This window comes from Hippopotamus amphibius, chromosome 9 (assembly GCF_030028045.1).
Source record: "Hippopotamus amphibius kiboko isolate mHipAmp2 chromosome 9, mHipAmp2.hap2, whole genome shotgun sequence".
NCBI lineage: Eukaryota > Metazoa > Chordata > Mammalia > Artiodactyla > Hippopotamidae > Hippopotamus > Hippopotamus amphibius.
Window position 1 is genome coordinate 86,041,837 of NC_080194.1, and position 27,974 is coordinate 86,069,810.

Below are 27,974 nucleotides of genomic sequence, written 5' to 3' on the forward strand. Positions count from 1 at the left end.
GGTCCATCAAATACAGAGAAAGGCATTTGGGGAAAAAAAAAACCTGATTATTTATCATAATGTGGAAACATCCTCATCCATGAGGACTCAAGGGTCAAAGCAATATCTCTTCAGATATCAAATCAATCTTAAGCTCTATTATTTAAAATAAATGTTACTATAGTTTGTTCCTCTTGTGGTTTTTTTCTATGAGGGAAACAGCAGCACTCTACTCATCAAATACTGAAAGTTTCTTTAAATCTTGAATTTACCTGATGATCCAAAACCTAGTTGTAAAATTGGTAAGTAGCAAAAATTGGCAAAAGCTTAGTGTTTTTCATTGCTTGGAATTTTGGGGTCATTACAATGTATTTATGGGCATAGTTTTGTTTTTCTTCTTCTTCAGCGTAACCTTATATTGCTTTCTTCATGGCTTAAAGAATCAACTTTGCATAATTTGATAAAAAAAACTCAAATTTCTACAAAACCACAAGTCAATAAAATGCTTTCTCTATAAACCTTAGCATTACAACTCTGATTTCAAACAAAAGAAACTCTGATCTTATTACATACTCCAGAATGGAAATGTGTTGCTGATATGAGTCTATATTGCAGAAGCATCTTAGAAATTAGTGAAGAACTGTTCCTCTTCTATTAGAGAGGTCCAGGTCTCCAACCAGATTTCTCTTCATTTCTTTTCCTTTCTTTTCTTTGGAATATATAATTGTGGGGGCATTCAGAGCATTCTTAAACAAAAGAAAACAAAATACTTATAGTTTGAGCCCCGGAATAATAGAAATCCTAGAAAAAGTAAAAAAGATTTCAGACTAGCTATTTTTCTTTGTGTCTGTTTTATAGCCAATATAAATATTCAGTTTTGGGACTCAAACCCTATAAATACGAATTAGTTCTCTTTATTACTATTTAAGCAGGTCTAATTCTTCATGGATATCTCAAAATATATTGTGAGATGGTTTGATCACACTTTATAAGGAGGATGATTGATTGCCTAAAATCCTGAAGGGAAGGGAGAAATAATGAAAATTTATAAGTAGAAATAAACATTGTGTAAGAGGAGTTGAGGAAAGCAGTGATATTCTGACCATTACTGCATTAGTTTGGTATCAGATTTCACACACAATCAGGGGAGCACGGTCTAGGGTAGGACAGAGGAACCTGGCTTCAAGTAGACCATTATTGGGGTCTTCTCTTGACACATCTGTTGCTGACGAGAGGGCTTTAGGAAGGCAGTTTTCTCTCAGCTATAAAGGATGAAAATTTCTTTAGAAATTTATAATATATTTATAGTGGAAACTCTCTGATGATCAAAGAGACTGAATCTGTATGTTTGGAGGCACATGGGGGAGTGGGTATTTCTATCTATGTGTGTGTCTGTATAAGTTATACAAAAATACAGAGAGAGAGAGAGAGGGAGAGAGGGGGAGAGAGAGAGGGAGAGAGGGGGAGAAAGAGAGACAAAGGGGGAGAGAGAGAGAGAGAGAAGAGAGAGAGGGAGGGTGAGGGAGAGAGAGATGCCTGAATTAAGGCTTTATCCTTGGGAAAGCTAGCAACTCTGAAAAGTTGCATGTTTGGGTATATCATTCCTAATTCCACAGAAAACAGAAAACAAAATTTACTCCTCTTTTCTATTTTGCTAATTTTATGTGGATTTAGTCCTCTTTAGGTTCTATAATAAGGAAGTAACCATTCCTCCTCAGAGCCCCATATTGAAGCAAAAGTGCTATCTATGCAAAAGGTAAAGAAAAATGTATCCCTTGTATTCTCTATCAGATAAGATGTAGTTTGTATATTTCATATGAAATATGTTCTCATGTGAAATCTGTAAATGTTGGATTTGCTGTCCTTTCTGTAGGAACAGAGTGCCATATAGAGGAGAAATGACAAACGTGAGCCTAGTGACAACATTTATCCTCACGGGCCTTCCCCATGCACCAGAGCTGGACACGCTCCTCTTTGGAATCTTCCTGGTGATCTATGTCCTCACTGTGGTGGGGAACCTTCTCATCCTGCTGGTGATCACAGTGGATCCCCACCTCCACACCCCCATGTACTACTTCCTGACCAACCTGTCTTTCATTGACATGTGGTTCTCTACGGTCACTGTGCCCAAAATGCTGACGACCCTAATCTCCCCAGGAAGTAGGACTATCTCTTTTCACAACTGTGTGGCCCAGTTCTACTGCTTCCACTTCCTGGGGAGCACCGAGTGTTTCCTCTACACCATCATGTCCTATGACCGCTACCTGGCCATCAGTTACCCGCTCAGGTATGCCAGCATGATGAGGAGGAGAACGTGCACCCTCCTGGCCACAACTACATGGCTCAGTGGCTCTCTGCACTCTGCTGTCCAGACCACACTGACCTTCCGTTTGCCCTACTGTGGACCCAGACGGATCCAGCATTACTTCTGCGATGCACCGCCCATCCTGAAACTTGCCTGCGCAGACACCTCCGCCATCGAGATGGTGATCTTGGTCAATGTCGGGGTGGTGGCCTCAGGCTGCTTTCTCCTGATAGTGCTGTCCTATGTGTCCATCGTCCGTTCCATCCTGAAGATCCACACCTCAGAGGGGAGATGCAGAGCCTTTCAGACCTGTGCCTCCCACAGCACTGTGGTCCTTTGTTTCTTTGGCCCTGGTGTTTTCATTTACCTAAGGCCAGGCTCCAAGGATACTGTGGATGGAATCGTGGCAGTTTTCTACACTGTGCTGACACCCCTTCTGAACCCGGTGGTGTACACCCTGAGGAACAAGGAATTCAAGAAAGCTCTGTTGAAGCTGAAAAGTGAGTCAGTATTTACTCAAAGTAAATAAACAAGAAAGGCCAGATATGGCTAGCCTCTATTTTATTTATAATTAAACACCAACAAGAATATTACACTTTTAAGGAACATTTCAATTAACTCTTAATGAAAACCTAATAAGTTTTTAGTTTTTCTCCCTGTTCAATGATTCTTAGAATTCCAGCTTCAGCAGCCATTTAATGGTGATAATTTAAGAGGAAGGATAATGGCCAGTTCTTTTTCTTTTTAATGTCCTATCAAGTAAATTCTCAGAAAAGTAGTTTACTTCTATCTCCTATGTAAATATTTTCCAGAAATGTTACCTAGTATAACACTCCTATACTTTATTTTGTGCAGTTTAAATCACAGCTTTATAAAAAGCTCTTTCTTTCCATTTTAAACCTTCTATATTGTAAAAATTACGTATCATATTCAAATCCATTATATAATAGAGCATCCACGTGATTAAATTTTTACATTAGGAAATAGACCCAAAATGCTAAATTATCAAAAAGAATGGCTTTATTCACATTTATGAGCTAATGAAAGCTGTATAATTCTTTAATTTTTTTCACTTTGACCTCCAAGATTTTTGAAAATGAACATTTGTCTACTATGCACTGTATGCACTGTTTATACTGTATTGGTCGCTGATACAACATTCTAGATTTTCCTTCTATAATTACAGAGTTCCTGGTTTTTTATCATAAACATAAAACTTCTATTTTTATATGGTAATCTTAAAATGATTTCTGTAAGTAAACAGTGCACAAATACTAAATATATAAAAATAAGCAAGTAACCTTAGAGACAAAAATGTATCATCAAAAACTATTGAGAGTATATCTGATTTTAAGGCTTATCCCTAGGCAGCACTTCCTAGGTCCGTAATTCACATTTTCTTGACAATATAAATTCATTGTTCTCAAAGTAAAATCTCGATTTTAATGCCACATGTATCCTCTTAACGCAGTAAATGTCAACATCCTAGCATACCAGGAGGAGAAAAGGAGAACTGGCAGGCCACTGATAGAACTAGAGAGAACATCTCAGACTGTTCAGACTTGCAGCAGCTGCCTTCCAGAGATGCTTTAGCAAGACATCCCTTCTGGGCTAGCTTGGAACATCTTGCTCTAAGTAAGCTATGAAGCTATGCTGGGGAGAAAATCATGCCAACTCTGAAAGCATGGTCTATATAAACCATGAAACAGTGATGTATGTAAAAGGTTAACTTCAACAAACCAGACTGATATGGACCATTATATAACCCTACTCATTTTGCAGAGGAGAAAACTGAAAACAAGTTAGACCAAAATGACTTAACCATTGGGTTCACTTGGATTCTTTCCAGGTCCTTATAACAATCACACTATTTTATTTAACTTACAATAATACAAAATATTATGGGACATTTGCTAAGTGTTAAGGTGCATTATAAACAACAGATAAACAAAACGAACAAAGTCTCTGCATTCACAAAGTCATTGTCCCGTAAGGAAGAAAAATAAGTGTAGCATCATACAAGATACATTGTGATAGATATAATGGGTGCCCACGAAGAGACTTATTATTTGTTTTAACTTGTAAATACACTGGAAGATTCAAAATACTGCAATAAAATATATTAAACAAAACCATGTTGAAAGTAATTTAGTTTTTTTAAGAAAATATATAAGGTAAATGTCTTTTTTAATTAAAATTTTTATTAAAATAATTGTCAAATCATATAAAGTTGTAAGAAATAATACAGAGATCCCTTGTATACCTTTGCTCAGTTCCTCCAGTGGTAAAAATTTGGAGACTATACCATAATATCACAACCAGGATGTTGACATTGATCTAATCCACAGACCTTTTTCAGATGTCCCCAGTTTATTTATGTGTGTATATGTTAAGTAGTATACAGTTTTAACACTTGATAGGTTTGTATGTCCACCATCACAATCAAGATATTGAACAGTTCCAAGACCATAAGGATCTCTTACATGGCGATGTTATAGCTGATGTGAATACTGACCACTGAATAAAGCTATCAAATATTAGTATGTTGTTAAAGAGTTACATAAAACTTTGAGGGTTTTTATTTATAGTTTTTCATGTTCTCTTTTTCTGCTTTTCTGACTGAATCACTAATCATTCAATATATGAATATTTAGTGGCTATTATGTGCTATGCATGATGAATATAAAGATTAAACAAAAATAGACCTCAAGGAGCTTGTAGTCCCAATTATAAAAGAAGCATAGGGTGTTTAAGAAAGGGAGTCATAAAAATTAGACTAATCATGAAGGAACGTGTATACAACACTAGGATGAAGGATCTTTATCTTGCAAAATTGGGAGAGTTACTGAAATACAGCAGATGTAACTGTCATATGACAGCATTTATACTTAGAGATATAATTAGTGTGTGAAGACAGACTGGAGGAAGGTAAGCTTTAGGGCAGAAAGATCAACTAAAGACCTTTTCAAACTGCATATCAGAAAAAAAAAGAAAAAAACATGAAAATCTAGGTTCAGGCAGTAGCAGTAGAAATTGAGATGGTGCAATGGATGGCAAGGAGCCAACTGCATGAGACGATAAAGCTGCTGGAGAAGTTTAATAAGCTTTGGTATTTGTGATATAACTCAACAAACCAGAGAAAGTAATAAGGGTAAGTTCTTAGGGTAGAATAAAGCATCTAACTCCAGAAATGCTTGGGTTAAGCACCTGTGAAAGTTTCAGCTAAAATTATCTGGTTGACAGTGTAGCATAGGAAACAAGGCAGGTAAAGCCTACAAAGTTAAGTAAGCAAGAGGACTGGTCACGACATTCTTTGGTTTGAGCTGGTTGTTAAACATTCATGGAGAAGGAAACATCTAATGAGTAGCATTTAGGGGGCCAGATCAGTAAAGGGTAACCACCATCCTTCCTACCTTTCCAAAGTAAGCCCAGGAAGATTTATACAAGTCTATTATTGAACCGTACAGAATTATTTCTCACAATAACACCCAAAGACCTTTACAGAGATTGTAAATTTAAAGAGGCCCAGAGATCACACCTATAAAAGCAGCTACTTCTCAGTGACATGGTCCTGGGAGATACCAAGGGATTCAAGGGCCCAAACTGTTGCTCTTCCTGTTCCTTCATGCTACTGAACTATTCCACCACAGAGGTTACATATGAACAGCATCAATGGAATGTTTGTAGGCCATTAGAAGGAAATGAAGGGTCAAAAGCACTCATTTGAATAAAAAGGGGCAGCTGGAGGGTTTGGGGGTTGAAGGTGCATAGAGTAGCCACAGGAACATACAACCTACATGTTTAAAGATGGTAATAAGTATTGCAAATCACAGTAATCGAGCATGTGCACAGTTCTATCAATACTGATAAGTAGACCAATGGAGCAGAATATGGATCCACACCCACACGTCACTCAGATGATGGTTAACCAAAATGCCAGAGCATTTCAAAAGGGAAAGCATAGTGCCTTCAACAAATAAAGCAGAAAAAGCTGGCTCTCCATCAGTAAAAACTGAACTTTGAGTATTCCCTTACTCTATATACAAAAATTATTTTAAATTGGATTATTGACCTAAATGTAAAAGCTAAATTATTACATTTTCAGGGAGGAAAGTAAGAAAACTTTCATAAACATGGTTTAGATTTCTTAGGAAGGACAGAAAATATGAGCCACAAAAATAAATTAAAAATTAGATTTTACTTAAATTAAAAACTGTTCTTCAAATGATGTTAATAAAAACATGGGTAGGTAAGACACACACTGGATGTGAATATTTGTAATGCATATATCCAATAAACATTTTGAACCTAAAATGTGTAAAGATATCTCACAAGTCAATAATCAAAAACAAATAACCCAAAGAGAAATGGACAAAAGATTTGACTACACACTTCACAAAGGAAACATATGAAAGGCCAAAGGTGAAAAATGCTCAACTTTATCAATCAGCAGTAAAATGTAAATTAAACTATAATAAAGTTCTACCACACATAATAGAATGGTTAAAATTTTATTTTTTTCACATCTTTATTGAAGTATAATTGCTTTACAATGTTGTGTTATTTTCTGCTCTATAGCAAAGTGAATCAGCTATATTTATACAAATATCCCCATATACCCTCTCTCTTGAGCCTCCCTCCCACCCTCCATATGCCACTCATCTAGGTCATCACCAAGCATTGAGTTGATTTCCCTATGTTATGCAGCAGCTTCCCACTAGCCATCCATTTTACATTTGGTAGTGTATATATGTCAGTGCTACTCTCTCACTTTGTCCCAGCTTCCCCTTCCTCCCCTGTGTCCTCAAGTCCATCCTCTACGTCTGCATCTTTATTCCTGCCCTGCTACTAGGTTCATCAGTACCATTTTTCTAGATTACATATATATGTGTTAGCATGTGGTATTTGTTTTTCTCTTTCTGATTTACTTCACTTTGTATGACAAACTCTAGGTCCATCCACCTCACTACAAATAACTTAATATTGTTCCTTTATAAGGCTGCATAATATTCCGTTGTATACATATGCAGTGCCTTCTTTATCCATTTATTTGTTGATGGGCATTTAGGTTGCTTCCATGTCCTGGCTATTGTAAATGGTGTGGCAGTGAACATTGTGGTACATGTTTCTTCTTGGACTATGGTTTTCTCAGGGTATATGCCAAGTAGTGGGATTGCTGGCTCATATGGTAGTTCTATTTTTAGTTTTCTAAGGAACCTCCATACTGTTCTCCATAGTAGCTGTATCAATTTACATTCCCACCAACAGTGCAGGAGGGTTCCCTTTTCTCCACACCCTCTCCAGCGTTTATTGCTTGTAGATTTTTTGACGATAGCCATTCTGACTGATGTGAAGTGATACTTCTTTGTGGTTTTGATTTGCATTTCTCTAATGATTAGTGATGTTGAGCATCTTTTCATGTGTTTGTTGGCCATCTGTATGTCTTCTTTGGAGAAATGTCTATTTAGGTCTTCTGCCCATTTTTGGATTGGGTTGTTTGTTTGTTTTTGATATTGAGCAGCATGAGCTGCTTATATATTTTGGAGATTAATCCTTTGTCAGTTGCTTCATTGGCAAATATTTTCACCCATTCTGAGGGTTGTCTTTTTGTCTTGTTTGTGGTTTCTTTTGCTGTGTAAAACTTTTAAGTTTCATGAGGTCCCACTTGTTTATTTTTGTTTTTATTTCCATTACTCTAGGAGGTGGGTCAAAAAGGATCTTGCTTTGATGTATGTCATAGTGTTCTGCCTTTTTTTTTCCTCTAAGAATTTTATAGTGTCTGGCCTTACATTTAGGTCTTCAATCCATTTTGAGTTTATTTTTATGTATGGTCTTAGGAAGTGTTCTAATTTCATTCTTTTACCTGTAGCTGTCCAGTTTTCCCAGCACCACTTATTGAAGAGTCTCTCTTTTTTCCATTGTATATTCTTGCCACCTTTGTCAAAGATAAGGTGCCCATATGTGCATGGCTTTATCTCTGGGCTTCCTATCCTGTTCCATTGATCTGTATTTCTATTTTTGTGCCAGTACCATACTGTTTTGATTACTGTAGCTTTGTAGTATAGTCTGAAGTCAGGGAGCCTGATTCCTCCAGCTTTGTTTTTCTTTCTTAGGATTGCTTTGGCTATTCAGGGTCTTTTGTGTTTTCATACAAATTTTTAAATTTCTTGTTCTCATTCCGTGAAAAATGCCATTGATAATTTGATTAGGGTTGCATGGACTCTGTAGATTACTTTGGATAGTATAGTCATTTTCACCTTCTAAGACTGAAACAGGAAGAAATAGAAAATACGAAGAGACCAATCACAGGCACTGAAATTGAAACTGTGATTAAAAATCCCCCAACAAACAAAAGGCCAGGGCCAGATGGCTTCACAGGTGAATTCTATCAGACATTTAGAGAAAAGCTAACACCTATTCCTCTGAAACTGTTCCAAAATATAACAAAAGTAGGAACACTCCCAAACTCATCCTACAAGGCCACCATCACCCTGATACCAAAACAAGACAAAGATGTCACAGAAAAAAGAAAATTACAGGCCAATATCACTGATGAACATAGATGCAAAAAACCTCAACAAAATACTAGCAAACAGAATCCAACAGCACATTCAAAGGATCATACAACATGATCAAGTGGGGTTTATCCTGGGAACACAAGGATTCTTTAATATACATAAATCAATCAATGTGATACACCATATTAACAAATTGAAGGATAAAAACCATATGATCATCTCAATAGAAGCAGAAAGAGGTTTTAACAAAATTCAACACCCATTTATGGTAAAAAGTGTCCAGAAAGTGGGCATAGAGGGAACCTACCTCAACATGAGAAAAGTCATATATGACAAACCCACAGCCAACATCATTCTCAATTGTGAAAAACTGAACGCTTTTCCTTTAAAAAAAGGAACAAGACAAGGGTGCCCACTCTCACCATTATTATTCAACATAGTTTTGGAAGTTTTATCCATGGCAATCAGGGAAGAAAAGGAAATAAAAGAAATCCAAATTGGAAAAGAAGAATTAAAACTGTCACTGTTTGCAGATGACATGATACTATACATAGAAAGTCCTAAAGATGCCACCAGAAAACTACTAGAGCTAATCAATGAATTGAGTAAAGTAGCAGGATACAAAATTAATGCACAGAAATCTCTTGCATTTGTATACACTAACAATGAAAAATCAGAAAGAGAAATTTAGGAAACACTTCCATTTACCATTGCAACTAAAAGAACAAAATACCAACTAATAAACCTACCTAAGGAGGCAAAAGACCTGTATGCAGAAAACTGTAAGACACTGATGAATTAAATCAAAGACAATAAAAATAGATGGAGAGATGTACCATGTTCTTGGACTGGAAGAATTAACATTGTGAAAATGACTATACTACCTAAAGTAATCTACAGATTGAATGGTTAAAATTTTAAAACTGACACTATCAAATATTAGTGAGGTTAATATGATGGTTACCCAAGAATATTGAAAACAATTTCCCACAAATATTTGCAAATAAATCTACACAACATCTTCATTAATAATATACCAAAACTGGAAGCAACACAAATGTTAAACAATAGGTAAAGAATTGTGACATATTTATATAATGGACTACCATTCAGTGAGAAATGAATTATTGTATGCACAAATACATAGATGAACGAGGAAAAGAAAGATGAACAAAGGAAATGGATTAACACATAGAAACTACTATGTATAATAGAAAAGCAACAAGGATATATTGTACAGCACAGGGAATTGTAATAAATTGTAACAACTTTTACTGGTGTGTAATCTGTAAAAATGTTGAATCACTGTGCTGTACTCCTGAAAGTAATATAATATTGTAGATCAACTATACTTCAATTTAAAGAAAAGAAATGAGACACAAAAGTGTAGTATATGATTGCATTTATAAGAAGCTCTAAAAAAGGTAAATCTAATCTACAGTGAGAGAAAGGAGATCAGCCTGGATCTCAGGAGATTGGAGAATGACCGAGAAGGGACTCATGGAGTTCCATTGTGTTGATGGAAAGGTTTTTTATCTTGATTTTGGTGGTAGTTAACATTTGTCAGAACTCATCAAACTGTGCACCTAAAATGGATGCATTGTGGTATATGCAAATTACACCTAACACTGATTTTTAAAATCAGGCAAAGAGAAAAGTCAAATTACAAATTAAAAACAAAAAAAGGAAAACTTATTTCTATACACCCATGACAAAGCAGCCTTGTTAATAAGTATAAACTTCATAAAATATAGCCCCACACTATAAAAATTACTAAAGGAAATTCTAAAATGAAATAAAATGATCCCAGAAGGAAGTGCAAGAAGGAATAAATAGTGCTGGGAAAGGTAAATACATAAGTAAACATAAACACTGCTGATTATTAAGGCATCAATAACAATATGTTATGAAGTTTACAACATATTTAGAAATAAAATAGAGGACAATAATATAAAAAAAGATAGAAAGCTATTACATGTAGTTAAATGACTGTAAATGTTTTAGATTATTTAGGATATGGTAAAAGTAGTAATGTAAGCAAATTATAACATTAAAAATGACATTGAATATCATAAAGATATAAAAAATTAAAATAATTAAAATAGTGAAAAAACTAAGAAACAAATTTAAAAACTTGATTAATACATTAAAGACTTTGATGAATACAAATGAAGACAGAAAAAACACAGGAATAAAGAAAAAGGATTTATGGTATGAATTGAAAACAAATAGCAAAATATTAGATTTAAAACTAACTTTATCAATAATGACAGATAAGTAACCACTACAATTAAAATCAAAACATTACCACATATCCTAAAAAACACTTAATTATATCTCATTTATAAGAAACTACATTAAATACGAAGACATGAACAAAAAAAAAATAGAAAGTAAAAGAGTGGAAAATTTATGCCACAAAAATATCAGGAAAAAATACCTGGTATGTCTATGTTAATATCAGATAAAGTGGACTTTAAGGTAGGAAGTAAGAGATATAAAGGGCATTTTATAAAGATGAGAGGGTCAATTTAACAGGAAGATAATAAAATCCCAAATTTGTATGAACTTAGTAAAATAGCTTCAAAATACACAGCTTGAGAAAATTGCTATTAGGAAGTCATTCTTCAATAAAACAATATTTAAACAGCTGAATGATGCTCAGTAATGATGCAAATCAAAAAATATTGAAATAAAGTGCAAAACTTGGGAAAAATAAGTGTCAATCAAGAACTGTATGCTAAGCAACTATCAGGAACAAGTGTGAAATAATATTTGGAGACATTAAAAAACTGAAAGTATTTAGACTAATAGACCTTTATCAACTATCTTTTAAAAATATAATGCAATAATAAAATTTATCCTGTAAAGAATGTTTGAGATACAAGTCAGAATAGAAAGTCAAAAAAAAATGAAATGTAAGTAAATCTGAATAAATATTTTAACATTAAAATATGTTTAATTGTCAACATTAAAAAGCCATGATTTGTGGCTTCTGGTTTCATCTCCCACATGTAAAGAGCCTGGAAGTTGTCATTTGCATTCTTACAATAGTAAAAAATCTGGACAAATTGAAAATCGTGGCTTTTCATGGATCCGTCAGAGAACTGAGGTCACAGGGCAAACTGCTATACCAAAAGAGAAATAATCAACCAGAGATACAGCTGATATCTTGCCAAGACCAGCTCGGCGACTCGAGGTGAGTGACGGGTGCCGCAAGCTTGAAGAAGACACAGACACAGACTGAAGAGAAAAGTGGGACCGGGGGGCTCAAGACCTCTCCGATCAAGAGCCCTGCTGACTCATCCCAGGTTGCTTTTATTGAGTTCTTCGGCTAACATTCTCAGGTTACACCCATAAACAATCAAAGGCCTCACATGACTGAGGCAATTACCTTTGTTTACTTCCTGGGTCCGAGTTGAGCAGGTGTGGATTTGAGCTGGGGGTGGAGAGCAAAACAGCCCTGGGGGCAGGAGACCTCTCTCAGATATTGGGGGTCTGTGCCCCACCCCTGTTGGCCCCTCTGCGACTGTGCCTGTCTTAGGTTGTTCCTCCCTTGAGGAATCTTACCTGTCTCTGGCTAACCAGTCATCCTCCAGGGCCAAACAGGGTGATATAAAGAAGGCTCTATGCACCACCCCTGTTGGCCCCTCTGCGGCTGTGCCTGTCTTAGGTTGTTCCTCCTCTGAGGAATCTTACCCGTCTTTGGCTAACCAGCCATCCTTCAGGGCCAAACAGGGTGATATTAGTTTCCACGCCCCGCACCCTCAGCTCCTCCACTGCTCAAGCAGGACATTCTGAATCCCATCGCTCGGACCACGTACTTTAACATTTTCAAGGTTTCAGAAAGGTTCCCGAATGTCTTCCCACAATATCTGCTTACCTAGAGCAGAAGCCACTGGAGCTGTAAACTAATAAGAAGGCTTAAGTGATAATTTTGAGAATTAATGAAGGCTGAGTGTGGACTAACATGACAGTGAGAAACTCCTGAGGGCTTCAGTCTTTAAAGGGAGCCCCAATACTTCCATGGGCTTTGCCTAGAGGCAACCCAACCAGCTTCTCATGGTGAAGAGCCAAAGACATTCTCCTCTTGACTCTGGTAGGGTTAGGGGAAAAGTAACCATTGTGAAAATATATCCAGAGTCTTGTCCATAATAAAGCCTGCTCTCTCTAGGGAAAAGACTTTGCAAGAGCCTTATCCAACCAGAAGAGCATTTCTTCCACTCCAGAGTGTGAGTGCTCTAGTCTTCCTGTCTTACCTAAAAGGGAAAAGAGTGGTGAACAGATGTCAGAGCAAAACAAATTAAGTTGGGATTGCTGTAGCCAAAAATGGAAGTAGAGTGATCAGGGCAGGGGGGCCCTGGAGAAACAATTGTGAAGGTCATCGAAAACAGGCTCACTAAAAAATACCAGCAATGAGTCAGAATATTATAAAATAATCTCCCTCCCTCAAACTTTACTTTCGTACCAACAGGGCTCTGTTATTGTAATAGTGGCTTATGGATGAAATATTTGCAAGACACCGACTTAAATAGGTGGGCACAAACAGGACATTAGAGAAATGTGAAGACCCTGGCACCTACAGCTACTACAATCAGTAAACAAAATCCATCTACTAGACAGACTATCAGAAATTCTTACACTGGAAGCCTATTTACCTCAGTTCCTATTACCGAGTACAGCATGCCAAGCTTTCTACAAAAATTGCAAGGCATGCTGCAAAGCAAGAAAAAAACTGTCTGAAGAGATAAACTAATCATCAGAGCCATTCCCAAATATGATACCAATATTGGAATTATTAGAGAATTTAAAACAACTATGATTAATATATTAAGAGCTCTTAATGGAAAAAGTAGACAATATGAAAGAACATATGGATAATGTAAACAGAAAGATGGAAATGCTAATATAAAATCAAAAGGAAATGCTAAGTACTAAAAAATGCTGTGATGGAAATAAAGACTGTTTTTATGGGTTCAAGATTTGTCCCACTTTTCAATAAATCTTGGGTAAGTTTAAAGTAATGCCAGCTAGATAGAAGTAGACTTGTAAGGCAAAGAATCCTTGTAGAGTACAACCAACATCTGTGAACATAAGAGAAAGTACAACAGTAAGTCTTTTATTGCTCCCTTAATGCTGGGTAGAACTTAGCATGGCCTCTGACAGTTTTGTTTAATTAATACACATCAGACTGCCTATTATGGCATTGCTCTTCTGGGTTGATTTTTAGAGTTTTGCCCACCTGTGAATGGCTTGACATGCATAATTAATGATTTCAAATACCCTAATACCACATCATCAAAAATGTGGACATGCATCCAGTGGGCATCCTTTAGAGAAGTGATGGAAAGTCTCATCTGTCTTACCCATTAATATTTCACTCCAGGAGGGTCCTTGTCTTCTATTTATACCCAATGACCTTAAGTGCTATCATTAGCAAATCTCACCACTTCAGACTTGGTGCTGCACAAATTGCCATCATATTTTCAACATTCTTTTCATGGTTTCCCCTGCCCCTGCTGACTGTGGGAGAATTGGATGGATAGAGTGATACTGAATCTTTAGGATTCCATACATGTTCCTTTCAATCTAATGAGCATGACCCCTGGTCACTTTTGATAGCATGGGTGTCCAAAATATGGGAATAAAGTTTCTTGAAAATATTTTGCTAATGATAACCTTGAATAAAGAAAACGTCCCCCCATTATACCAAGGAGGAGGAGATATGCTTTGGTCTTAACTTTGCTCACAGTGAGAAAAGGAGTCACACTGTAAACACTTGAGTTAACACCTTAGTACAGTCTGCCTGCTATTTCCACATCACCACCACAGGGACACGGTAGGAATGTACCTTCTGGCCTTCTTGCGTTGGATGGGGGCAGGTCCTGACCAATATGTATGCATGGTCTGGGCACTGAGATGACCAGAGAATAAAAAGAGATGTGAAATGTTTTGAATTTAGTCTCTTTCGCAAAATTTCTTCTCCTTACAACTAATAGACTCATTATGCATTATGATTTGGCCTGAAAAGCAGAAGCTATGAGAATTTGGGGCAGACCCCAATTACATAAACATAGAGTATTATTCATACTCTACATGTTATTATTATGAGTTATATGTTTGGAGCAATCCTTTTTTCTGTGTATATGTAATTTTATTTATTTTCAGACTGAGACTCACTCAACTGCCTACCCTCTGTTAGACACCATGTGGTTTACCATGGCACCTCAGATATACTTTATGACATTCTAAGACTCACTTGTTTCCTTATGTGTTTCACTGCGGGGAGCCGCCCTGAGAAAGGGGTCCTGCTCCCAGGACATGGCCCTGGGAGCTGCCTTAATTCAAGGGTTTGTGTAAAACAAACATAGCTCTCTGTCCCGCCACCCCTGACCTTGAGTATGTGCTTAAACAAAGAGCATGTGATTCCTTGGGCTGCAGTATGTGTTCCCACAGACTCCTTATCGTATGAGAACATCCTGAGACCATGTACGGTACAAGCTACTACGCAAGTTCCTGGTGCCCTTGAAGAGATAGAACAAGTTATAACAAAGAAGGAGTCATTTCGTTTGATGTCCTCCTTTGTTCTGAGAGTGTATAAAAAGCCGCCGCATAATAAAGGAGTTTGTCAGTGGCTCTGGAATGCTTCTGCATTCTGGGCTTCTGATCCTCTCGACCCCATCTTTTGTGTGTCTGTCTTTCTTTCTTTCTAAGCCTCGTCTTGTTTGCCTAAGGACCTGATCGATTTTGCCGGCAGGCTCCAGCATTTCACATTTGGATTCTGGTGTTCTGGAACACAAATACTGTCCTGATGTTCTATATCTCCTTTGCCTTAAATGTAGCAGTCACTTAATTAACATTTTTGAAGGAATTATTGCATTCATTAATTAACTGACAAAGCAGGATTGAAGAGATGTATAAGTATCAATATTGAAATCATTCTAAAAGTCAGCCTGTACATTCTGGATCTGAGCCAGATTCTTTCTATATTATCGATTTACTTCTTATAATTTAACTATTTACTTCTACAATTTAAGATCCTTTTCAACTACTAATTACCTCAGAAAATATACTTTTGAGGAATCAGTTAGACATGTCATACTATTACAAACAATATTTAAAACTTCAGGTTAACTGGAGAACAACACCACAGTAATGTCTCCGAGGACAAGTTCAGTTCTCCATAGCAGTTATTACACGGAGGGACCCAAGAGAGTACATCAAAATACAGCACAATGTGTTGAAAGTTTTGCTCAGTTTTCATCATTCCCTAAGTGGAATACACATATCAACTCTGAATTATTTTATTCTTTTTTTTATTTTCCCGTTTTGAAAACAGCACTAACAACTCTTAGGGCATAGTAATGACATAAGGAAGTATTTATGAAATAAGCTTGTCCCAATTAATATTTAATAATATAAAGGATTCATTGTTGAAGTATTCAAATTATCCATTATTCTTCTTTATCTTCCAGAGCTTTTTCATGCCATCCCACCTCTCTCATCTTTTCCTATTTATCTCCTCTCTTACCCTTTTTGCAACTGTAGAAAGAAGAAATGTATGAAGAAGGATTATGGGCAGACCCTCTGAATTTCAGGGTAACTTTTATTGTCTCAATCATAGCACATAAGAGACAAGTGTTGAAGAGGAGAGGAAAAATTTAGACCTATGAAATTTGATGCAATAGCTTTGTCTCCTAAGGGAGCTATCTGACAAACTAAAGACATTAGGGACTTGAACAAGGAAGGCAGGAGCAGCATGGATAGAAAGAGAAGGCATCTGACTAGGAATATATCTAATGTTTGAGTGTGGATCAGAAGTTGGGTCCCTCAGAATGTATGTACACATATTGAGAAATGGAAAGGGTCTGTAGCAGGGAGAGCATCCTAAAGAAATCAGACCAAGATTATAAAGGTGAATTACTCCAAGGATAAGATAATATTTTTCCTTGAGAAGTCCACAACTTCACGTGGAGCACATAAATAAAGTGTGGTGAACCACTTAGAATCTAAATCAGGCAGAGGTAAGGTAGCTAAGGTGCTTTACATAGTATATGGGGGGAAAAGTAGTTTAAAAAACCTACATTTGATATATTAAATATGTATAAATGTACAAAATTCCGTGCTGTGTTATTTCAGTGATTATTGATGTTCATTGATACTGTCCTGCTCCCCAAAGACTTAAAAGTTTCCTGAAATTCAATGACAGCAATGCAGGGTAGAATTTAACACCATGGACTTTAGTGCCAGATATCTGGGATTAAGCCTTGACCATATTCAGTTAGCAAAACTGTGTGAATTTGAGTAAGCAACCTAATCTTCTCCAGTTTCCTCATTTTATGTATAAACAGTACCTATCTCATAAGGTTCTTATAATGATTAACTTATAATATGTCTAGTACATTCCAAGCTCAGCAGCGTTTATGCTTTTGCCTCTGAATTATTCTAGAATAATTTAATACCATATGATTTTAATGTTTCATGGATTTTATTATAGTTGAATTACTTGAAGATTTGAGAATATCAAATTTATCAAAATAATTAATCAGAATAATTACACTGTCAGTAATGGTGTTAAGCATGACAGTAATTTATGATCTGTGATTGTGATGTAAAGACAGCTACATTCATGCACCTTCAGAAATACTGTGTTAGCGGCTAGGGAATCACTGAAATAATTTGTAAGAGGAATGATTCTGAGAATCAGGCTATCTAGCCGGTAGTCCCAGGTTGGAATTTTAAAACTTTAATTAAGAATGTATTGTGGGAAGAAAAAAAAAAAGAATGTATTGTGGGGCTTCCTAGGTGGTGCAGTGGTTAAGAATCTACCTGCCAATGCAGGGGACATGGGTTTGATCCCTGCTCCAGGAAGATCCCACATGCCGCAGAGCAACTAAGCCCGTGCACCACAACTATTGAGCCTGCGCTTTAAAGACCGTGAGCCACAACTATTGAGCCCATGTGCTGCAACTACTGAAGCCCCACACCTAGAGCCCATGCTCCACAACAAGAGAAGCCACGGCAATGAGGAGCCTGTGCACCACAATGAAGAGTAGCCCCACTCACCACAACTAAAAGAAAGCCCACGCACAGCAAAAAAGACCCAACACAGCCAATAAAATAAATAAATAAATAAACAAATAAAGAAAGAAAGAAAGAATGTATTGTGAATCTATATCACTCAAAGCACGTTTACTTCTACTAACTCATTTAATACTCCTAATAGTATTGTGAGAGAAGGTCATTCACAGATGAGAAATAGAGATACAGAGTATAGAATTATTTCTACACTATTTGAGCCAATATTTGCTTTGCTTGCATGTGGTTATAACACTTCATCCATTACATGTGGAAGTCTACTACTATGTGCTGGGTAGCTATGCATTGTTTTTTGTTTTTGTTTTTGTTTTTCTTTTTAGGGTGTTTTGTCTTCACCAGGCCTTATTTTTCTAATTTGTAAAAGAAATATGTGGAAATCCCATGATACCAAGTGACTTAATTATATTTAATTTTTCTACTTTCTAAATAGGAAGCACCCTTGGCCCCAGCCTGCAAGGTAGGGTATTCCTGTCCCAGAGCAGGTTGTAGTTTGGGGAATCTGAATTTCCAAGACTCTAAAATGCTGGGAGAGGGAGCTATCTGGGCAGCATGACCAGCCACCCCATCTACAGTAAAATGACCCAGCATAGAAAGGTTGTGCTAAATATGGGCATTTGGTCTGTTCATGCAGGAAGTCAAGGTCAGAATATGTGATGGAGACTGGAGGTTTATGATGGTAGCATTCTCCTGATCACACTGACCAAATGTGAGAAACTGCAGGGCTCTCTGAGGTGGCTAGTGTCCCCAGTCACTGAAAGAGCATGCAGAGCCACAGCTTGTCCTGGCAGACCTACCTAGAGCGATAACTAGCTGCTCAGAAGTGTGGAACTCTTTCAATGTGGGAGCATTGAACAGGGCTAAGATGTGCTGGGAATGGGGCCTTAGGACCTTCATACACACACACACACAAAGAGGAGGTAGGTGCACAGCTGTATCCATGAGTAAGTGACCTCTGATATTGTTGCTATCCTTGAATAATATCCCCAAAATTCTAAATCCCCAAGTTTGTGCATGAGACATAAACAAAAAAAGCATACTATCAACTTGGGTATATGTAAATAACTCCTACTCCTCTGTGTCCAAGACACAGGCAGAATATGTACTTTTTCAAAAGTTAAAAATGATGTCATATGTCAATTATATATCAATAAAACTAGGACAAAAAGGTAAAACAAACATGTTGCAGAGAAATGAGTTAATAGATCAAACTTTAAGGATGTTCATTGTAAATAAAAGAACTTGCAATTTTTTAAATTCCACAAAAAATCTGTGAAACAAATATTGCTAAGCAGTTTGGATAAAGTTTAACACTAAGAAATATAAACAAAATACATTTCATGTTGATGAAATTATACTACGATACTATACCATACTCTATTATATTTCTATGTTACATTATAGTACTTATTACTACACTTTTAAATGAGTGTAGCTACATTGCAGAGATTATTTGATCTGTGAATATGCTATTTTGTCTTTAAGCTTCAACAGAGCTTTCTTGACTTCCTTGTTCCTCAGGGTGTACACCACAGGGTTCAGAAGGGGCGTCAGCACAGTGTAGAAAACTGCCACAATCCCATCTACAACCTCCTTGGAGCCTGGCCTCAGGTAAATGAAAACAAGGGGAACATAGAAACAAAGGACCACTATGCAGTGGGAGGCACAGGTCTGAAAGGCTCTGCGTCTCCCCTCTGAGATGCGGATCTTCAGGATGGAACGGATGATGGACATGTAGGACAGCACTATCAGGAGAAAGCAGCCCAAGGCCACCACCCCGATGTTGACAAATATCACCATCTCGATGGCAGAGGTGTCCACACAGGCGAGTTTGAGTAGGGATGGTGCATCGCAGATGTAATGCTGGATCTGGTTAGGCCCACAGTAGGGCAAACGGAACAGCGGTGTGGTCTGGATAGTAGAGTGCAGAGAGCCACTGAGCCATGTGGTTGTGGCCAGGAGGGCACACGTTCTCCCCCTCATCATGCTGGCATACCTGAGCGGGTAACTGATGGCCAGGTAGCGGTCATAGGACATGACAGTGTAGAGGAAACACTCGGTGCTCCCCAGGAAGTCGAAGGAGTAGAACTGGGCCACACAGCTGTGAAAGGAGATAGCCCTGCCTCCTGGGGAGACCAGAGTCATCAGCATTTTGGGCACAGTGACCGTGGAGTACCACATGTCAATGAAGGACAGGTTAGTCAGGAAGTGGTACATGGGGGTGTGGAGGTGGGGATCCACCGCGATCACCAGCAGGATGAGGAGGTTCCCCACCACAGTGAGGACATAGATCACTAGGAAGATTCCAAAGAGGAGCGTGTCCAGCTCTGGTGCATGGGGAAGGCCCATGAGGATAAATGTTGTCACTAGGCTCACGTTTGTCATTTCTCCACCCTTTTGGTATCTCTCTCTATGGGAATATCAAGAGCACCCAGCATTTAATTGAGAATTGAGAACCCATTCTCTATAGAAGCTTCACCATACATGGTACATAATTCTAGAGTCATACTCCACTTTGCTTATCACAAATCTCCTTTGAAAAAGGAGATAGAATGATTGCATCTTCTCTCTTTCCTCTCTCTCTCTCTCTCTCTCTCTCTCACACACACACACACAGTGGCACACACAGATATATGCAAAAGAAAAGTAGTAGGAGAAATCCATTGTAAATTTGTATTGGTGTCTCTAAATACTACTAACCTAGCAGCATAAAACAATGCAAATTTCCTATCTTATACTTTCTGTGGGTGATGTCAGCTTGGTCCTCTGCCCCAGGTCTCACAATGTTGAAATCAAGGTTTCAGTTTGATCTCTAATCTCATCGGAAGCTCAGGATCACCTACCTCAGTTAAGGTATCAGTAGGAAGTAATGATAACTGTAAAGTACTTAGCAAAGTGCCTGACACTTGATAGGTGTCAATAAATGATAACAAATTATATGGAGCTGTTGCTTATTTTTTAAAATGTATAAATTTAAATATATGGAGAGAGAGGGGGTGAGGAGGGAAAATAAGTTCTCTTTGTGCTATAGAGACTTCTTAATTTCAAAGCTACAATTTGAGGAAGATTTTACCACTGGTATGGTGGTTCACTACCACCACTACCTGATTATATAGGAAATAATCAGAGCAGGTTGAGAATGTAAATGCCATTCAGAATTCTAACAAGTCTCTGATATGATCCAGAAAATACCAACCTTCATAACACTGCTGGCCTCAAACTTGTCTTATTTTAGACTATCCTTGATGAAGCTCTAAGAACATAAACTTCATATGTGTTCTCCCAAACACAATCCACTGGGTAGGGGTTGGTTTCTAATATATTCATACTTATTTCTATCTTAACTATCTAAATATTTTCTGTTTTCCACTTTTTTAGTGATGATATCCCACCCCCCATCTTCCAATCCTCATACTCATAAATCCAGGAAATGCCTTCATAAGAGAAAACAATTTCATCAAGTATACGATTTAAAACTTAATACCTGTGACAAGAAAAACAGAACCACTGTAAGAGAAAAGGACCCAAGTCAGCTTAATGTCAAAAAAAACTGCAATTGTATACAGTGGAAAGTGAGGCAGAAACAATGTTTTCAATTTAATCCAAAATATTGTTGAGTTGAAGATTGTTTCTTTTTCTAATGGGAAGACTCACCAACATGAGAGAAATGAGGTTCTCTGCTCTTAGCAAAGCCCATACAAAATATATCCTATCCCCAGATAGGATGTGGCTTAAGCTAAAATGAAGCTATATTTTTCAAATGAAAGAGTAAATAAGAGAGACAATTACCCTAATCATTTATATGGATACCAGAACTCAAAAAATGTAACAAGTATATCTCTAAAATTCTATTGTACCAGTGGGATCCCATCACCAGGATAAATCAAATTTAGTTTAGACAAAGCATGAAATTTTTCATCAGGTGAATTGCAAGGTAGCCTGAGACCTAAGACAGGAGTATCAGTCAGAGGTATCAACGTTTGACTTGTCTGTCCTTGTTATAGCAATTTAGTCCCTATTCATAGGTCCTTATATTAACTGTATGTATACAGATATGTATATGTGTGTATACATGTATATGTATGTATAGACAGTACCTGTGTGTATATATAGATAGAAAGATAGATAGAGAGTAAAAATAGAGAAGAGAAACAAAGAGACAGAGAGCGAAAGACAGAAAGACAGACAGAGACTTGATTACCACATTTAGAAGGAAGTCTAACAATCCCCAAATATCTTATCTCTGAATGGAAGTTAAGAAAGATAGCAAGTGGAAATGAGAGAAATCTTCCTAAGAAGTCAACTTGCTGTATGTGACTCATTTCAAGATAAAACTCATTTGTGTTTACCCCTCACCCCATCAAAATGTTTAACTTTCTACATGCTATGTCACGGAACTTATTTGCAAGTTACTACTCAAAGAGCTGGTATACCTGTGATTGCCTGTTGAGAAAGAGTGGTTCATTTCTCTTCAAGGACCCAACTAGTTGAAGGGCAGAGAATGGAAACTAGGATAGTTAGACAGGCGGGAGCTTAACTTGATTTACTTTCTCAGGGAATAAGATTACTCTTGGGTCTTCAGGTTTCCTGGATGATGAGAAAAAAAAAAAAACAGAAAAGGACTAATTAAAAGTTTTAAATAATTATGCATATATTTCCCTATGTGTTTGTTATTTGAACCCTCCTGAGAAGAGTTCATGTCTTTCTGGAGCTAGCAATTATACCTAAGAGGAAAGAAGGACTCAGTTACCCTATTCCCTCATCAGTGATGCAGATAAATTCGCAACTGTTTATACTCAACTTAAAATTGCCAGAACCCATAAATGATCATCTCCTGTTTGTACTCTCTGTCTCACATCTCACTCTTTCTTCCACCACATTTTGTGATTTAAAACAGCTAAATTTCCAAACTTTTTTTACAGCTGAATTCAGATATAACTGTGGTAGTCTTTATTACATTTGTTTATGCAAAGACATTTTAAAGAAAAAAAACAAAAAAGGCTAACCATTAAAAAATGATACATTGAACTAAATTGATTGCATTTTAAAATAGAAATTTTGCAGCTACTTTTCTTTGATGATATGTAGTAAAATTAGAGCTTAAAAACCATACTATAAGTAGAGAAAACAAAGAAGTTGAGAATTTAAACCAATTTCCTAAATACCACTTCAGTTAATGAGATAATTATAACTATAGTTCCTAATTATGTAGAAAATGATAACATCATTATATCATATCTAAAATAAAATTAATCACAGATGAAGTAAAGATTTAAGTAAAGGGGGAGAAACTCAAAGCACTAAGATAATATATAAATAAAACCTGAGAATCTAGGGAAAACCTTCACAATGACTTTTTTTGGCCATGCCACGCCACATGTGGGATCTTATTCCCTGACCAGGAATCAAACCTGGGTCCCCTGCATTGGAAGCGTGGGGTCTTACCCACTGGACCACCAAGGCAGTCCCCATAATAACTTTTGATACCCGATATTGTGAATCTTCTAGCTTTTACTTCTCTAGATTATCTTGGCCATTTGGGGAGTACCCCCTCTACTTGAATACACACTGTAGGGTCCACATGTCTACAGAATAAAGTACTGAGATTATATTTGAACTTTATTGAATCAATAAACAATTTGAGGAAACTAAGAATCTTTAAAATCTTGTCTTTCAAGCAATGAGCAATTTATAATCCTCAATTACTTCAGCAGCTTTTATATATTTCTCAAAACTGTTTTTCCATTTCTACTCTTGTGGTCTTACACATCTTTACCTAAATTTATATTGAGATCAAAGGTTCTTAACCTCAGCACTGCTGACATTTTGGGCAAGATGAGTCTTGGGGGGCGGGCGAGTGCTATCCTGTGCATCATGAGATGTTTAGCAGCATCCATGACATCCAGCCACTAGATGTCAATACTTGAGACAATTAATAATTTCTACAGACATTTTCAATGACAGCTGAGAGCCACTGATCTAGATATTTAATAAATATTTGTTTTTTTATTTGAACCTAAACATGCATAGACAAATGGGCACAAGTTATAAGCACATAAGCCACTTATACATGTAGTTGTGGAGCACAGATTCTCATTGCTGTATAGCCATCCATTGTGTGACTCCACCACAATTTATTCTTCATTCAACTGTAGATAGGCATTTGAATAGTTTCCAGTTTTGCCTGTTAAAAATACTGTTGCCAAAGACTAGAATACATGTCTGTTTTGTGTGTATATATATTAGATTTTCTTTGGCAAGTCTATATATTATATATTATATACATTATTTATATACTGTATGTTATATGTTATATGTATTCATTTTGGGGTTTTTTTTTGTTTGTTTCATTTTGTTTTCGTTTTGTAATAAACTTTTTGTTGAGGTAACACTGGTTTGTTAGTTTATAACATTTGTAATAATTTTTGATTTATAGAAAAGTTACAGAGACAGTATAGAGAGTTTCCATATATCTTTCACCCAAATTTCTCCAAATCTTAGCAACTCACAAAACCATGGTATGTTTGCCAAAGCCAGGAAGGGTAACATTGCTACAATACTATTGATGACACTACATATTTCACACATTTGTTCACTAATGAAAGTCCTTTTCCGAGCCCAGGATCTGGTCAATGATCCCACATTGCTCTTAGTTGTTGTGTTGCATTAGTCTCCTCTGATCTGTGACAGTTTCTCAATTTTTAAATGACCTTGATAATTTTGAGGAATAATGACCAGATATTTTGTAGAATGTTCCTCAATTTGGATTTGTCCGATGGCCTCTCATGGGTTTTGAGAAGAATACCATGGAGATGAGTTGCCCTTCTCAACACATCATGATCAATAATGTCAACATATTCTTGGCTGTCAATTTCTGTCAATCACTTGGTTAGGGGGTACCTTAGGTGTTTCTTCACTATAAAGTTATATTTTCCCTTTATTTTTGGAAGATAGAAAGTCCAGTTCACACTCAAGAAGGGCATACACCACTTTGAAAACAAGAAGGCTCAAGCTGCTTTTCTGAGATTTTTGTGAGAGTTTCCCAAATTTCCTTTGGTTTTCAAGTAAGATGCTGTTGACATTTGATAGAGAAAGCATGCCAGCAAGACTTCATGGAGGCCATAAAAATTAGGAGGGAACATATCCTAAGATATACCTTATAAGTTCCCCCAGAAGATGGAGTAAGGACCATGCTGAAATATCAGTGAATTGACATGTCTTCCTTTTGGATACACATTTGGATTTGTATGTGCACACACACATACATTTCTATCAGATATATACCTAGCAGTGGAATTGCTGAGTCACAGGGAATGTTTATCATCAATTTTAGTAGATTCTGCCACACACTTTTACCAGTTTATTCTCCCAGTAACAGTGCTTGAAATTGACAGTTGTTTCACATATGACCATCATTTGGCATCATCTGTCTTTTTCACTTTGGCCCTTTAAATGGGTGTGAAGTGATATTTTATTATGGTGTAATTTTTATCTTCCTGATGAAAAATGAAGTTGAAAATCTTTTAATTATTTGACTTTAGATGATATTGTGAATGTTATCTTTTTGAAATTTCATTACTATTTTTCATTGCTATGTTTATCATTTTGTTCTTACAAAGCCACATTAAGAGAGTGAAAGGCAGGCTACAGAATGAGATATAATGTTTGTAATACATACAACTGAAAAGAACTTAGATTCAAAATAAGTTGTGCCTACAAATCAATAAAAAATAGAGGCCCCTCTCAGATTAGAAAACTGAGCAAAGAATATGGATCAGCAACTCACAGCTAATGGTTAAAATGGCCTTGAAATTTGATTAAACTCATTACTAGTCAGTGAAATGTCAAATAACGTGAAGAGTTACTAATTCATACTCATCAGATGGACAAACACTGAACACATCTATTGGTGGCTTGGATGAAGGAAAAAGTTTTATCTCACATATTGTTGCTATAAATATGAATAGTTATAAGAAAGAAATTTCATAATAGTCATTGAATTTATATGTGTGTAATTAAATCCAGTAATTCCAGTCCAAGAATCTACATTATGAACATAAAAGCACCAGTGCAAAGTATTTATTCAAATACGTATTAATACATAGTTTATGTTTGCAAAACAACTGAAAAAAAAGTGAATATCCCTAAAAAGGAATGGTTGAGTAAATCATGGTACTGCTACATCATGAAATATTAAGATGCTATTAAAAGACTTACTTAAAACCACACCAGGTAACTTTGAGGGATTTTCATGAGATTTTTTGTTGGGAGGGGCAGGCATGCAGAACTAAGATGCACAGAAGCGTGGCGATCATTGTGCCTTTCTGTAAAGCGAATGATAATCATGTGTATATTATAGGAGCACAGAAAGAGGAGTAAAAGCAAAAAAATGAGGATATTAATCATAAGTTGAGGAGTGATGGTGATTAAAAAAAACAGGCAAAAATATTTCTAAAGATGAAAATAATAATATTACGTGTATGATATAATCTAATTACTTTATAATTATATGCATATATATGTATAAAGAAACCAGAAAATAAAAGAATTGGATATTGATCTACTGATCTGTAGGGATGTTTATAATATACATTTTAAGTGAAAAAAGCAAGCTTAAAAAAAAGGTATAGTTCAGTTAAAACATATCCCCACACGCACACACCCATGGAAAAAGAAACTCAAAAAAGCCAAAGAATCAAACTTGTAAAAGGAACAGGAAACATGAAAAGCAGGCAGAATTATTGAAAAGTCATGCCTAATAAAGATCTTGTGAGGGTCCACTGCTGTCTCCATGCAACTCAGCTCCACAGAGGGCCCACCATTACCACAAACATAAACCCATGAAAGCACTGCTGGTACTCTGTTAGCTCTGCCTTTCAAAATTCTATTTTGCCAGTGCTGTCACTGACATCATCTGAATTCATCCTCCCTGTATGTGCTTGCTATTGCTGCTTGCTTCTGATCCAAAGTCTAGGTTGATGTATCTTACTGGTCAAGCCTATGTCCCATACCCATGTTCTATATTTGCTAGAGTGAGTGGGAAAGCATCTGGTGTTCTGACTTCTGTAGCAGACGGCAGTCCCACTTAAAGAAAAAGAGCTTAAAAGATATGCAGCCAAAATATATGAATAAAGAAGTATGCCAATAAATGTCCATGACAGTCTACCACATTGACCACATATCAGGTGTAGATAGTCTTCCCCTCATATTTACACACAAGTAATGTCAGCACCTAATACAATACCACTTTATTCTTCTTGTCACTCACTTCAGAAAGGAAGCCATTCCAATATATCAACACATTTCATCCAGATCCAAACCTGGACTCTCTAAGTGATGTCAATTCCATCTCTGGTTTTGAGGTAATCTAACTCAATGTTGTGTGATCTATGGACAAAATGATAAGGCTATCAGTAACCCATCTCATATATAATAATGGAGTGAGTAGAGGGGAGAAAATTAAAACACATAAATATATACATGCCAAAGCAATGTAGAAAATATATGGAGGAGATAGAATGCTAATTTTGCAAATGGTTAGGAGGTAACACCTAATATTAATGACTCTGTCTTCTTCAACACTTTTTTTAATCAGGAAAATTAGCATGCTGGTGTTGCCGAATGAATCAAGCCATTATTTCTGCAAAACACAAACATGGTTTGATCTTGCCAAATTAGGTTGCAGTCATTTACTATTCATTTTACCTCTGGATATAATTAAATGCAGAGGTATCCCATGGAATTACCTAGATTCACTGGCTGGGTAAGGAAGAGGGCAAAGTAGAAAATTATTACCTTGTGGGTTACTACAAGTACTTTGTTTAGTAGGGAGACAAAAGCAAGGAATTCTACAATTCTGTGTTTGCATGACAGGCCATATATTTTCCATTGTGCAGTGTGCCAAGAAAATGACAACTTGGAGAGCCCGTCCATGTGAAAATAGGAATGTCATGGGAAGAGTCATGGCCTTCCTTCTATACCAGTACCCCCTATAGAGTCTTCGAACACACTATTTGGAGCTTCGGAAGCAAAATGAAATAAAAGAAACTTCAACACAGTACAAGCTGACCTTCTTA

At 36.7% G+C, this 27,974-nt stretch overlaps 2 protein-coding genes across 2 annotated transcripts; one reads left to right on the top strand and one right to left on the bottom strand.

Moving 5' to 3' along the window:
* The first annotated feature begins 1,877 nt into the window (after window positions 1–1,877).
* Window positions 1,878–2,813, top strand: LOC130829232 (olfactory receptor 10G7-like). The gene has a single exon (XM_057695522.1). It carries the CDS (start codon window positions 1,878–1,880, stop codon window positions 2,811–2,813), a length of 936 nt encoding a protein of 311 aa, XP_057551505.1.
* A 16,534-nt stretch (window positions 2,814–19,347) lies between these two features.
* LOC130829225 (olfactory receptor 10G9-like) lies at window positions 19,348–20,283 on the bottom strand. Its single transcript, XM_057695506.1, has one exon. The coding sequence runs from the start codon at window positions 20,281–20,283 to the stop codon at window positions 19,348–19,350; it is 936 nt and encodes a 311-aa protein (XP_057551489.1).
* Between the last annotated feature and the right edge of the window lie 7,691 nt (window positions 20,284–27,974).

Bases quoted from the DNA above. Each gene is read 5' to 3' on its own strand.
- LOC130829232 (XM_057695522.1), top strand. From the start codon at position 1,878: ATGACAAACGTGAGCCTAGTGACAACATTTATCCTCACGGGCCTTCCC.
- LOC130829225 (XM_057695506.1), bottom strand. From the start codon at position 20,283: ATGACAAACGTGAGCCTAGTGACAACATTTATCCTCATGGGCCTTCCC.